Consider the following 13,217-nt stretch of genomic DNA (forward strand, 5'->3'; position numbering starts at 1 on the left):
TGGGTGTCTGGGTTTGGACAGGAGATGGGGGTCCCATGGGGCAGAGACTCCCCAAGATGGTGGTTATGGGGTGGGGGGGCCCTTGGGGACCCCCCCAATTGTGTGTCACCCCCCAATAAAGACCTTGGTGGTCTTGGTGGGACTCCAGGAGAAAGTCGAGGTGGTGGTGGGTGTCTGGGTTTGGACAGGAGATGGAGGATCTGTGGGGCAGAGACTCCCCAAGATGGTGGTTATGGGGTGGGGGGGCCCTTGGGGACCCCCCGGTTGTGTGTCACCCCCCAATAAAGACCTTGGTGGGACTCCAGGAACAAGTCCAGGTGGTGGTGGGTCTCATGATCTTCTGGCTTTGGGAGGGAGATGGGGGTCCCATGGGGCAGAGACTCCCCAAGATGGTGGTTATGGGGTGGGGGGACCCTTGGGGACCCCCCCAATTGTGTGTCACCCCCCAATAAAGACCTTGGTGGTCTTGGTGGGTCTCCAGGAGAACGTCAAGGTGGTGGTGGGTGTCTGGGTTTGGACAGGAGATGGGGGTCCCATGGGGCAGAGACTCCCCAAGATGGTGGTTATGGGGTGGGGGGACCCTTGGGGACCCCCCCAATTGTGTGTCACCCCCCAATAAAGACCTTGGTGGTCTTGGTGGGACTCCAGGAGAAAGTCGAGGTGGTGGTGGGTGTCTGGGTTTGGACAGGAGATGGAGGATCTGTGGGGCAGAGACTCCCCAAGATGGTGGTTATGGGGTGGGGGGACCCTTGGGGACCCCCCCAATTGTGCGTCACCCCCCAATAAAGACCTTGGTGGTCTTGGTGGGACTCCAGGAGAACGTCAAGGTGGTGGTTGGTCCCAGAAGCCCCCCGCCCCTTCAAGCCCCGCCCCCCTCATTAGCATACCCCACCCCTTTCCCTGGGTTCCCCTAGAGGGGATCCCCCCACCCCACCCTCCACCCCACCCGGAAGGGCGCCCCCTAGCGTGGGGGCGGGATTGTCCCTGGGGGAAGCCCTTAAAGGGCCAGCACCCTTTTATTTTATTTGGGGGGGGGGGGGAGGGGTTGCCGCTCTCATCTACTTCTGCAAACGCCTCCCATGACGTCACGCGGGGGCAAAACTGGCACCACTCACACCTGCCCGTGACACCACACCCCCACACCCCTCCCCCACACCCCCCCACCCCCCACCCCAGGGGAAGCGTCCGGGTGGGGGGGGGGGGACGGGACCCCCAGACATCCGGAAAAGGGGGGGGGGGGAGGGGGAGGAATCTATAGGCGGCCCTAAGCCCCGCCCTCAACCTATGTCACACCTTCCTGCGGTGACATCACTGGCGTTTCCCTCCGGGGCGGGGCCCCTCCCCTCCCCCCCCCCCCGTTATAACGGTCCCCGGGCCCGGCCCGGCCCCATTTCCAGCTCGGCCCCGGCGGGATGCGCCCCCAGAGAGGTACGTGGGGCGCTGGCCCTTTAAGAGCCGGGTTTAGGGGACGCTGCCCCTTTAAGACCCGGTTTTAGGGGACTCTGGCCCTTTAAGACCCGGGTTTAGGGGACGCTGCCCCTTTAAGACCCGGTTTTAGGGGACTCTGGCCCTTTAAGACCCGGTTTTAGGGGGATGCTGCTCCTTTAAGAGCCGGTTTTAGGGGACGCTGGCCCTTTAAGACCCGGGTTTAGGGGACTCTGGCCCTTTAAGACCCGGGTTTAGGGGACGCTGCCCCTTTAAGACCCGGTTTTAAGGGGATGCTGCTCCTTTAAGACCCGGGTTTAGGGGGCGCTGCCCCTTTAAGAATCCCGGGAGGGGGACGCTGGCCCTTTAAGACCCATTTTTGGGGGACACTGCCCCTTTAAGACCCGGGTTTAGGGGACACTGGCCCTTTAAGAGCCGGTTTTAGGGGACGCTGGCCCTTTAAGACCCGGTCTTAGGGGGGATGCTGCTCCTTTAAGAGCCGGTTTTAGGGGGCGCTGGCCCTTTAAGAATCCCGGGAGGGGGACTCTGGCCCTTTAAGACCCGGTCTTAGGGGGACGCTGGCCCTTTAAGACCCGGTCTTAGGGGGACACTGCCTCTTTAAGACCCGGTTTTAGGGGATGCTGGCCCTTTAAGACCCATTTTTGGGGGACGCTGCCCCTTTAAGACCCGGTTTTAGGGGATGCTACTTCTTTAAGACCCGGTTTTAGGGGGATGCTGGCCCTTTAAGACCCCGTTTTAGGGGACGCTGCCCCTTTAAGACCCGGTTTTAGGGGGATGCTGGTCCTTTAAGACCCGGGTTTAGGGGACGCTGCCCCTTTAAGACCCGGTTTTAGGGGGCGCTGGCCCTTTAATACCCGGTTTTAGGGGACGCTGACCCTTCAAGACCCCCCGTTTTAGGGGACGCTGCCCCTTTAAGACCCGGTTTTAGGGGGATGCTGGCCCTTTAAGACCCCGTTTTAGGGGACACTGGCCCTTTAAGACCCCCCGTTTTAGGGGACACTGGCCCTTTAAGACCCGGTTTTAGGGGATGCTGGCCCTTTAAGACCCGGTTTTGGGGGGCTCTGGCCCTTTGACACCCATTTTTGGGGGGCTCTGCCCCTTTAAGACCCCGTTTTAGGGGACCCTGTCCCTTTAAGGGGGGGGGTGTCCCCAAACACCCGGGTTCCCCCACGCGGGATTCTCCACGCGCCCTTTTGGCGGGGGGGGGGGGGAGATCCCTGGGGGGGGTGGGGTGGGGATGGAGGCGTGGCCATCGGGGGCGGGTGATGACGTGGTGGGAATCCCCGTGACGTAGAAGCGGGGGATTCCACCTCACGCTCCGGCTGCTCCACCCGCCCCCGCTGGGGAACCCAGAGACGTTCCGGGGGGGGGGGGGAACCCCGCGAGTCCCGGGGGGGGGGGGATGTGACACACCCATGGGTCGGGGGGGGGCACCCATGGGTGGGGGGGGCACCCATGGATCTAGGGGGGAAACCCATGGGTTCGGGGGGGGGGCACCCATGGGTCGGGGGAGGGGACATTCATGGGGGGGGGGGGCACCAATGGGTCCGGGGGTGCACCCATGGGTGGGGGGGGGGCACCCATGGGTCCGGGAGGGGGGGGGCACCCATGGGTCTGGCGGGGGGGGGCACCCATGGGTCTAGGGGGGCACCCATGGGTGAGGGGGGGGGCACCCATGGGTCTGGGAGTGCACCCATGGATTCGGGGGGGGGCACCCATGGGTGGGGGGGCACCCATGGGTCCGAGGATGCACCCATGGGTGGGTGGGGGCACCCATGGGTCTGGGGAGGGGACATCCATGGGGGGGGGGCACCCATGGGTCTAGGAGGGGCACCCATGGGTGGGTGGGGGGGAGCACCAATGGGTCCGGGAGGGGGGGGGTGTGTGCACCCATGGGTGACCCCTCCCTCTCTTCCTCCCCCCCCCCAGGCGGCCGCCCCTCCGCGTCCCCCCCCCAGACGGTGAAGCAGCTCCTGAAGGTGCTGAGGCAGCAACAGGGGGGAGGGGGGAGACCCCCGGTGAGTGCCCCTCCCCCACCCCCTCCCCCACCCCCCCTCCCCCACCCTCCGGGGGCTGCCCCTCCCCCCCTGGACCCCCCCCATAAGGGGACACCCCCCCATAAGGGGATACCCCCCCCATAGGGGACCCCCCCCAGATGTTTGGGTCCCCCCTGGGGCTGGGGGTGTCCCCGTGTCCCCTCCCCCCTCCCCCAGTTGACACCCCCCCCCCCCCCGCTGTCCCTTCCCCCACCCCAGGGTTCGGCCGTGCCCCCCCTGCACCCCCCGGCTGGTGAGTGGTGACCTTTGACCCCCCCGTGTCCCCCCCCAAAATCTTCCCCCCCATGTCCCCCCCACATCCCCCCATGTCCCCCCCCACGTCCCCCCCATGTGCCCCCCACATCCACCCCACATCCCCCCTCTGCCCCCCATGTCCCCCCCTTGGTCCCCCATGTCCCCCCACATCCCCCCAATGTCCCCCCATGTGCCCTCCATGTGCCCCCCACATCTGCCCCACATCCCCCCATGTCCCCCCTCTGCCCCCCGTGTCCCCCCCCACGTCCCCCCCATGTCCTCCCTCTGCCCCCCATGTCCCCCCCATGTCCCCCCCATGTGCCCCCCACATCTGCCCCCCATGTCCCCCCCGTCCCCCCCTCTGCCCCCCATGTCCCCCCCATGTCCCCCCCATGTCCCCCCCACATCTCCCCCCATGTCCCCCCTCTGCCCCCCATGTCCCCCCCATGTCCCCCCCCGTCCTCCCCACATCCCCCCCATGTCCCCCCCATGTCCCCCCCCTCACCCCGTCTCCCCACAGGTGGCCCCATCCCGTCGCCGTCCCCCGCCGTCCCCTGGCCCGGCCCCCCCCCAGTGACCCCCAACCCTTGTGGGGTCCCCTCTGTGCCCCATGGTGCTCCGGGGGGGGCCTACGGGGGAGGAGCCCCCAACTTGGGGGGCTGCCAGGTGAGAGGGGATCTGGGGGGGGTCAATGGGGTCAATGGGGGGTCAATGGGGGGGTCAATGCAGGGGTCAATGGGGGTCAACGGGGTCAATGGGGGGTCAATGGGGCAGGGTTTGGGGTGCAGTAGGGGTAATGGGGGGCAATGGGGGTCAACGGGGTCAATGGGGGGTCAATGGGGTCAACGGGGTCAATGGGGGTCAATGGGGGGTCAATGGGGGCATTGGGGGTCAATGGGGGTCAACGGGGTCAATAGGGGCATTGGGGGGGTGAACGGGGTCAATGGGGGTCAGTGGGGTCAATGGGGGGTCAATGGGGTCAACGGGGTCAATGGGGGTCAATGGGGGGGTCAATGGGGGCATTGGGGGGGTGAACGGGGTCAATGGGGGTCAGTGGGGTCAATGGGGGGTCAATGGGGGCATTGTGGGGTCAATGGGGGTCAACGGGGTCAACGGGGTCAATGGGGGTCAATGGGGGGGTCAATGGGGGCATTGGGGGGGTGAACGGGGTCAATGGGGGTCAGTGGGGTCAATGGGGCAGGACATGGGGGCAATAGGGGCAATGGGGGTCAATGGGGGGTCAATGGGGTGCTATAGGGGGTCAATGGGGGGTCAATGGGGCAGGGTTTGGGGGGCAGTAGGGGCAATGGGGGGTAATGGGGGGTCAATGGGGGTCAATGGGGGGTCAATGGGGGTCAACGGGGTCAATGGGGATCAATGGGGTCAACGGGGGGTCAATGGGGCAGGAGATGGGGCAGCAGGGGATTTGGGGGTCAGTGGGGGCACTGGGGGGGTAATGGGGGGCAATGGGGTCAATGGGGGGCAGTAGGGGCAATGGGGGGCTATGGGGGGTCAACGGGGTCAATGGGGGTCAATGGGGCAGAGTTTGGGGGGCAGTAGGGGCAATGGGGGCAATAGGGGCAAGGGGGGACTATGGGGGTCAATGGGGGGCTATGGGGGGTCAATGGGGCAGGAGATGGGGGGCTGGAGCAATGGGGGGGGCCATGGCACCCACCCCACACCCCTTGACCTCTGACCCCAGTGTCGTGTCCTTCCCCCCCCCCCCCAGGCCGCAGCCCCCTTCGCTCCCCCAGGCCCCGCCTGGCCCCAGCCATTGGCTGCGGGGGGGGATCTGGGGAGCACCCTGGGGGGGCTGACCCCTGACCCTGAACCTGACCCCGAGCCTGACGCCGGGGAGCTGGCAGCTGCCCGTGCCGCCGTCTGTGCCATGGACCCCCGGGACCTCCTGCGGCAGGACGAGGAGGGTGACACGTGAGTTGGGGACAACTTGGGGGGGGGGCAAGGGTGGTAAATGGGATCAATGGGGCAAGATGTGGGGCGACAGGACCCATGGGTGGTCTATCTGGGTCATGGAGAGTCAATGAGAGGGTCAATGGGGCAAGATGTGGGGCGACAGGACCCATGGGTGGTCTATCTGGGTCATGGAGAGTCAATGAGAGGGTCAATGGGGCAAGATGTGGGGCGACAGGACCCATGGGTGGTCTATCTGGGTCATGGAGAGTCAATGAGAGGGTCAATGTGGTCAATGGGGCAAGATGTGGGGCGACAGGACCCATGGGTGGTCTATCTGGGTCATGGACAGTCAATGAGAGGGTCAATGGGGCAAGATGTGGGGCGACAGGACCCATGGGTGGTCTATCTGGGTCATGGAGAGTCAATGAGAGGGTCAATGTGGTCAATGGGGCAAGATGTGGGGCGACAGGACCCATGGGTGGTCTATCTGGGTCATGGAGAGTCAATGAGAGGGTCAATGGGGCAAAATGTGGGTCAAGATGTACCACGAAGGTTCGATGAAGGCCACAAGGGTCAATGTGGGGGGGTCAATGGGGCGAACGGGGGTCAAAGGTGTCAGTGGGGCAGGGTGTGGGTCAAGAGGACCCATGGGTGGTCTCTATGGGGCCCATGGGGTGGTCAAAGGTGTCAGTGGGGCAGGATGTAGGTCAAGAGGAGCCGTGACGGTTCAATGGAGGCCATGAGGGTCAATGAGGGGGGGTCAATGGGGTGAAGGGGGGGTCAATAGGGCAAAAGGGGGGTCAGTGGGGCAAAAGGGGGGTCAACGGGGCAAATGGGGGGTCAGTGGGGCAAAAGGGGGGGTCAACAGGGCAAGAGATGTGGGGCCATAGGGGTGACGGGAAGTCAACGGGGTCAACTGGGATGACGATGGGAAGGGTCAACGGGGCAAGACGTGGGCTTACGAGTCCCGGGGGGGGGGGAGGGGGGGGGCAGTTATGGGTGCTGGGGGTGCTGGGGGGTGCTGGGGGGGGCAGTTGGGGGTCACCCCACTGACAACCCCCCCCACCCATCCCCACCCCCAGGCTCCTACACGTCTTGTGCGCGCGGGGGTTGAGGGGTGCGGCACGAGCGGCCGCCGAGGCCTTCAAGGCGTTGGGTCAACTGGAGCTGCGCGAGCACCGCGGGAAGGTAACGGGGTCGTTAGCGGGCTCGTTAGCGGGGGCGTTAATGGGGGGAACGAGGGGGTAATGATGACGGGGTGATGACGGGGTTGTGGGGTAGGAAGGGGGTAATAAAGGGGGTAATAAGGGGGTTATGGAGGGGGAGCGGGGGGATGTTGGGGTAATAACGAGCGTAATAATGGGGTGTTAATTAGTAATGGGGTAATTAAAGGGTTAATGAGGTTGTGGGGTAATAAGGGGGTAATAAAGGGGGTAATAAGGGGGTTATGGGGGGACTGGGGGGATAACGGGGTGGTGGTGGGATGTTGGGGTAATAATGGGCGTAATAATGGGGTGTTAATTAGTAATGGGGTAATTAAAGGGTTAATAATGAGGTTGTGGGGTGATGTTGGGGTAATAACAGGAGTAATAATGAGGTGTTAATTAGTAATGGGGTAATTAAAGGGTTGCGGGGATTAATAATGAGGTTAAGGAGTAATAAAGGAGTAATAAAGGCATAATAAGGGGGTAATTAGGGGGTAATAAGGATTAATTAGTGAGTAATTAGAGAGCAATAAATGGGTAATAAGGGGCAATGAGGGTTAATTAATAAGTGGGTAATTAGAGGGTAATAAGGGGATTATAAGGGGTAATAAGGGGGCAATAAGGGAATAGTAAGACTAATGAGGGTGTAATAAGGGTTAATTAATTAGGGAGTAATTAATTAGGGCGTAATAAGGGTTGGTAATGGGTAAGAAGGGCAGAATAAGGGGGTAATGAGGGTGTAATAAGGATTAATTAATTAGTGGGTAATTAATTAAAGGGTGATTAATGGGTCATAAGGGTGTAATAAGGATTAATGAATTAGTGATTAATGAATTAGAGGATAATAAGGGGCTATTAAGACTGTAATGAGGGTGTAATAAGGGTTAATTAATTAGTGGGTAATTAATTAGTGGGTACTTAATTAGTGGGTCATAAGGGAGTAATGGAGGATAATGGGGGACCAAGGGAATGAGAGGGTAACGGGGCAATAATTGGGGCAATAATTGGGGCAATAATTGGGGTTTTGGGGTCCGGGGGGGGGGATGGGGGGTTCGGGGGTGACCCCTGACCCCCGTGACGTGGGCCCCCCCCCCCCAGACCCCGCTGCTGGTGGCGGCGGCCGCGGCGGCGTCGGGGGTGGTGGGGGACCTGTTGGCGCTGGGGGCCGACCCCGACGCCGCCGACCACCGGGGCCGAACCGCGCTGCACCTGGCGGCCACCTACGGGCTCCCCAAAGTCCTCCAGGTGGGGCACCCCAAAAACTGGGGGGGGGGGAGGGCACCCCAATGACGGGCGGGGCACTAAAATCCTGGGGTGGGGCACCAAAAAACCAAGGTGGGACCTCAAAAGCTTCCTAAAGGGGACCCAAGTGTCCAGGTGGGACCTCAAAACCAAAGGTGGGACCCCAAAATCCAGGGGTGGGACCTCAAAAGCCAAGGTGGGACCCCAAAACCCCAGGTGGGACCCCAAAACCCTCCTAAAAGGGACCCAAGTGTCCAGGTGGGACCTCAAAACCCAAGGTGGGACCCCAAAACCTTCCTAAAAGGGACCCAAGTGTCCAGGTGGGACCTCAAAACCCAAGGTGGGACCTCAAAACAAGGGTGGGACCTCAAAAGCCAAGGTGGGACCTCAAAACTAGGGGTAGGACCTCAAAATCCTCTCAAAGGGGACCCAGGTGTCCAGGTGGGACCCCAAAACCACAGGTGGGACCCCAAAACCTTCCTAAAAGGGACCCAAGTGTCCAGCTGGGACCCCAAAACCAAAGGTGGGACCCCAAAATCCAGGGGTGGGACCCCAAAAACCAAGGTGGGGACCCCAAAACTCCAGGTGGGACCCCAAAACCAAGGGTGGGACCCCAAAACCACAGGTGGGACCCTAAAACTCCAGGTGGGACCCCAAAACCAGGAGTGGGACCCCAAAACCCAAGGTGGGACCCCAAAACCCTCCATGGGGGACCCAGACATCTGGGTGCTCACCCCTCCCCCCCCCTTCCAGGCTGTGATGTCATCGGGGGTCCCCGTGAACGTGGAGGCCAGAAACTTCGAAGGTCAGAAAATTTGGGGGGGCCCCAGGGCGGGGGTGGGGTGGGGGGAAGGGATCCAGAGGGGGGGGTGGGGTGCTCTTGGTTTTGGGGGGTACCTGGAGGGGGGGGGTGGTTTTAGTTGAGGGGTCCTCAATTTTGGGGGGGGTCCCCACTTTTGGGCAGCTCTTGGGGGGAGTTACTGGTGGGGGGGCATCCCAATTTTGGGGGGGGGGTGTCCCCCCCAATTTGTGGGTCCTGGGTCGGGGGGTCTTAAATTGGGGGGGGGTCTGTACTTTTGGGGGGGGTGGTCCCTGGGAGGGTCCCCAATTTTATGGGGGGGTTCTCATCCTGACATCCCCCCCCAAATTTCCTCCCCCCCCCCCTTTTTCCAGGCCAGACCCCCCTGCACTGTGCCGTCCTATCCCATAATGCCTCACTGCGAATGGGGGGGAACCCTGGGGGGGTTTCGGGGGGGGGTCCCCCCAATCCGACCCCCCAAGAACGGCTCCTCTGCGTCGAGCTGCTGCTGCGTATGGGGGCCGACTGCGGGAGCCAGGTACCAAAATATTGGGGTGCCCCCCAAAAAAAAACCCCCCAGGGTGCCCTTTGGGGGGGTCAATAGGGTGGTGGGAGCCCCCCAAAATTGGGTGCCCCTTGGGGGGGTCAATAGGGTGGTGGGAGCCCCCCAAAATTGGGTGCCCCTTGGGGGGGTCAATGGGGTGGTGGGAACCCCCCAAAATTGGGTGCCCCTTGGGGGGGGTCAATAGGGTGGTGATAGCCCCCCAAAACTAGGTGCCCTTTGGGGGGGTCGATGGGGTGGTGGGAGCCCCCCCCAAAAAACCTGGGTGCCTTTTGGGGGGGTCAATAGGGTGGTGGGAGCCCCCCAAAATTGGGTGCCCCTTGGGGGGGTCAATGGGGTGGTGGGAGCCCCCCCCAAAAACCTGGGTGCCTTTTGGGGGGGTCAATAGGGTGGTGGGAGCCCCCCAAAATTGGGTGCCCCTTGGGGGGGTCAATGGGGTGGTGGGAGCTCCCCAAAACTAGGTGCCCTTTGGGGGGGTCGATGGGGTGGTGGGAGCCCCCCCCAAAAACCTGGGTGCCTTTTGGGGGGGTCAATAGGGTGGTGGTAGCCCCCCAAAATTGGGTGCCCCTTGGGGGGGTCAATAGGGTGGTGGGAGCCCCCCAAAATTGGGTGCCCTTTTGGGGGGGTCAATGGGGTGGTGGGAGCCCCCCAAAATTGGGTGCCCTTTGGGGGGGGTCAATGGGGTGGTAGGACCCCCCCCCAAGACCTGGGTCCCCCCAACAGGACATGAAGAGCAGCCAGACCGTGCTGCACTTGGCCGTGAGGGGGGGGAACTTGGCCTTGACCAACCTTCTGCTGCGCCAACCTGGGGTGGCCCCTCGCCTCGTCAACATGAAGGTAACGAGGTTCCTCCAGCACTTATGGGGCACCTATAGGAGTTTGGGGGGAGGATCTATGGGGCCCCATGGAGGAATTATGGAGTCTAGGGGGCTCTAGAGGGGGGTCTGGGGGGGTCTAGGGGGGCTTTGGGGTGTCTATGGTGGATCTATGGGGAGATCTATGGCTTTCTATGGGTGCTTTGGGGTACGTATGGGGGTGCTTTGGGGTTTGGAGGTGTCTGTGGGGGTGCTTTGGGGTTTGGAGGTGTCTATAGGGGATTTGGGGTACGTATGGTGGATCTAGGGAGGGTTGGAGGTGTCTATGGTGGATCTATGGGGAGATCTATGGTTTTCTATGGGTGCTTTGGGGTACGTATGGGGGTGCTTTGGGGTTTGGAGGTGTCTGTGGGGGTGCTTTGGGGTTTGGAGGTGTCTATAGGGGATTTGGGGTACGTATGGTGGATCTAGGGAGGGTTGGAGGTGTCTATGGTGGATCTATGGGGAGATCTATGGCTTTCTATGGGTGCTTTGGGGTACGTATGGGGGTGCTTTGGGGTTTGGAGGTGTCTGTGGGGGTGCTTTGGGGTTTGGAGGTGTCTATAGGGGATTTGGGGTACGTATGGTGGATCTAGGGAGGGTTGGAGGTGTCTATGGTGGATCTATGGGGAGATCTATGGTTTTCTATGGGTGCTTTGGGGTACGTATGGGGGTGCTTTGGGGTTTGGAGGTGTCTGTGGGGGTGCTTTGGGGTATGGAGGTGTCTATAGGGGATTTGGGGTACGTATGGTGGATCTAGGGACGGTTGGAGGTGTCTATGGTGGATCTATGGGGAGATCTATGGCTTTCTATGGGTGCTTTGGGGTACGTATGGGGGTGCTTTGGGGTTTGGAGGTGTCTATGGGGGTGCTTTGGGGTTTGGAGGTGTCTATAGGGGATTTGGGGTACGTATGGTGGATCTAGGGACGGTTGGAGGTGTCTATGGTGGATCTATGGGGAGATCTATGGCTTTCTATGGGTGCTTTGGGGTACGTATGGGGGTGCTTTGGGGTTTGGAGGTGTCTGTGGGGGTGCTTTGGGGTTTGGAGGTGTCTGTGGGGGGGTGGGAGATTTGGGGGTCCCCTGACCCGTGTCTCCCCCCACCCCTCCAGGCCCATGGGAACACCCCCCTACACATGGCGGCGGCGCTACCGGGGGGTCCGAGTCAGGAACCCCTCATCCGGCTTCTTCTGGCCTGGGGGGCCGACCCCAGCGCCCGCAACCTGGAACACGACCTGCCCCACGGCCTGCTGCCCCCCGGACCCCCGGGAGACCAGGTGGGACCCCCAAAATCCAGACACACCCCCCCAAAATCCACCTGCTGCACCCCCAAATCCTCCTCCTGCTGCCTGTAAAAAACCAGGATGGGACACCCCCCCCCAAAATTCCACCTGGAATGCTAAAATCCTGCTGCTGCACCCCAAAATCTTGATGCTGAACCCCAAAATCGCCATTAGAAGCCCCAAAATCCTGCTTCTGCACCCCAAAATCCTACTGTTTCTCCCCCAAAATCCTGCTTCTGTGCCCCCCCAAAAGCTCCATCACACCCCAAAATCACCCCTGGAACCCCCAAAATCCTGTTGGTGCACCCCAAAATCCTGCTTCTGTGCCCTGAAATAGACCCATTGCACCCCAGAATTGCCCCATTGCACCCCAAAATCGCCCCTGGAACCCCAAAATCCTGCTTCTGCACCCCAAAATCCCACTATTCCCCAAAATAGCCCCATCGCACCCCAAAATCTCCCCTGAACCCCCCAAATCATCCTGCTGCACCCCAAAATCCTGTTTCCGTGCCCCCAAAATTCCTGCTGTTCCCCAAAATAGCCCCATCGCACCCCAAAATCACCCCTGGAACCCCCAAATCCTGCTTCTGCACCCCGAAATCCTACTGTGCCCCCCCCAAAAGCCCCATTGTACCCCAAAATCTCCCACAGAACCCCCAAAATCCTGCTACACCCCCACCCCACCCCCAATTTTTGGGGTCAAATCCCAGGATTCCTGACCCCTTCCCTGGGATTTTGGGGTGAAACACCCCCCCCCCCATTTTTTTTTATACCCCCCTACAATGTTTTGGCATCCCCTCCCCCTCAAAATTTTGGGGTGAAACCCCGAGATTTTGGGGGGGCACCCCCCCCCTCTGACGCCCCTCCTCCCTCCCAGCTCCGCCTCCTCCTGAAGAGCCGCCGTGGTGCCCGCCGCCCCTCCCCCACCTCCTAGGGGCAGAAGTGATGTCGGGGGGGGGTGTGTACCCCAAAACACACCCACCCCCCCCAAATTAATTTTTCTTGATTTCCATGAAATCGCTCATTTCGAGGGGGGGGGTGAAAGGGGGCGGAGCCTCAGAAATTACTCATTTCCGGCTCCTCCCCCCCCACTTCCCCCCCCCCATTTCCGGGAAATGAATCTCTGAACCATATTGGTTTTGGGGGGGGAGGGGCAAAATGGAAAAAAACAATAGGGGGGCCCCCCCCTTCCCCCCCTTTTAGGGGTGCTGAGCCCTTTAAGAGGGGCCCCCTACCCCGGGGGGGGCGGGGCTGCTGTGTAGCTCCGCCCCTCCCCAATACACCCCTCCCCCCCCCAGGCCTCATTAACGAGGGCTGTTAATTAGGGGGATGGATTAAAGGGGCGTGTCCGTCCGCCCACCCCTCCCCCCCCCAAATTGGGGGGTTGGGGGGGGTGGCTCAAACAGAGACCCCCAAATTGGGGGAGGGATGAACCTCAAAATGAGGATTTCACCCCAAAATGGGGTGGGTGAGCCGAAACTGGGAGGAAACTGGTTTGGACTGGGGGAAATAAAAAAAGGGGGGGGGGGGCGTGTTCTGGCCTCCCTCCCCCCCCCCCCCGAAATAAACTCTGTTGATTGGCTGAAGTGAGCAGCGTCATTTTTGGGGGGGGGACGGGACA

General features: G+C 61.6%; 1 protein-coding gene across 1 annotated transcript; it reads left to right on the forward strand.

Annotated features, from left to right (window-relative positions):
* The first annotated feature begins 1,411 nt into the window (after nucleotides 1–1,411).
* On the forward strand, nucleotides 1,412–13,091 carry NFKBID (NFKB inhibitor delta). Its single transcript, XM_054805010.1, has 12 exons — nucleotides 1,412–1,428; nucleotides 3,376–3,464; nucleotides 3,702–3,735; nucleotides 4,258–4,403; nucleotides 5,467–5,669; nucleotides 6,734–6,839; nucleotides 7,955–8,101; nucleotides 8,852–8,903; nucleotides 9,272–9,435; nucleotides 10,183–10,296; nucleotides 11,426–11,590; nucleotides 12,474–13,091. The coding sequence occupies exons 1-12, from the start codon at nucleotides 1,413–1,415 to the stop codon at nucleotides 12,528–12,530; spliced, it is 1,293 nt and encodes a 430-aa protein (XP_054660985.1). The 5' UTR covers nucleotide 1,412; the 3' UTR covers nucleotides 12,531–13,091.
* The last annotated feature ends 126 nt before the right edge of the window (nucleotides 13,092–13,217 follow it).

Source organism: Grus americana, chromosome 27, assembly GCF_028858705.1.
Source record: "Grus americana isolate bGruAme1 chromosome 27, bGruAme1.mat, whole genome shotgun sequence".
Classification (NCBI taxonomy): Eukaryota; Metazoa; Chordata; class Aves; order Gruiformes; family Gruidae; genus Grus; species Grus americana.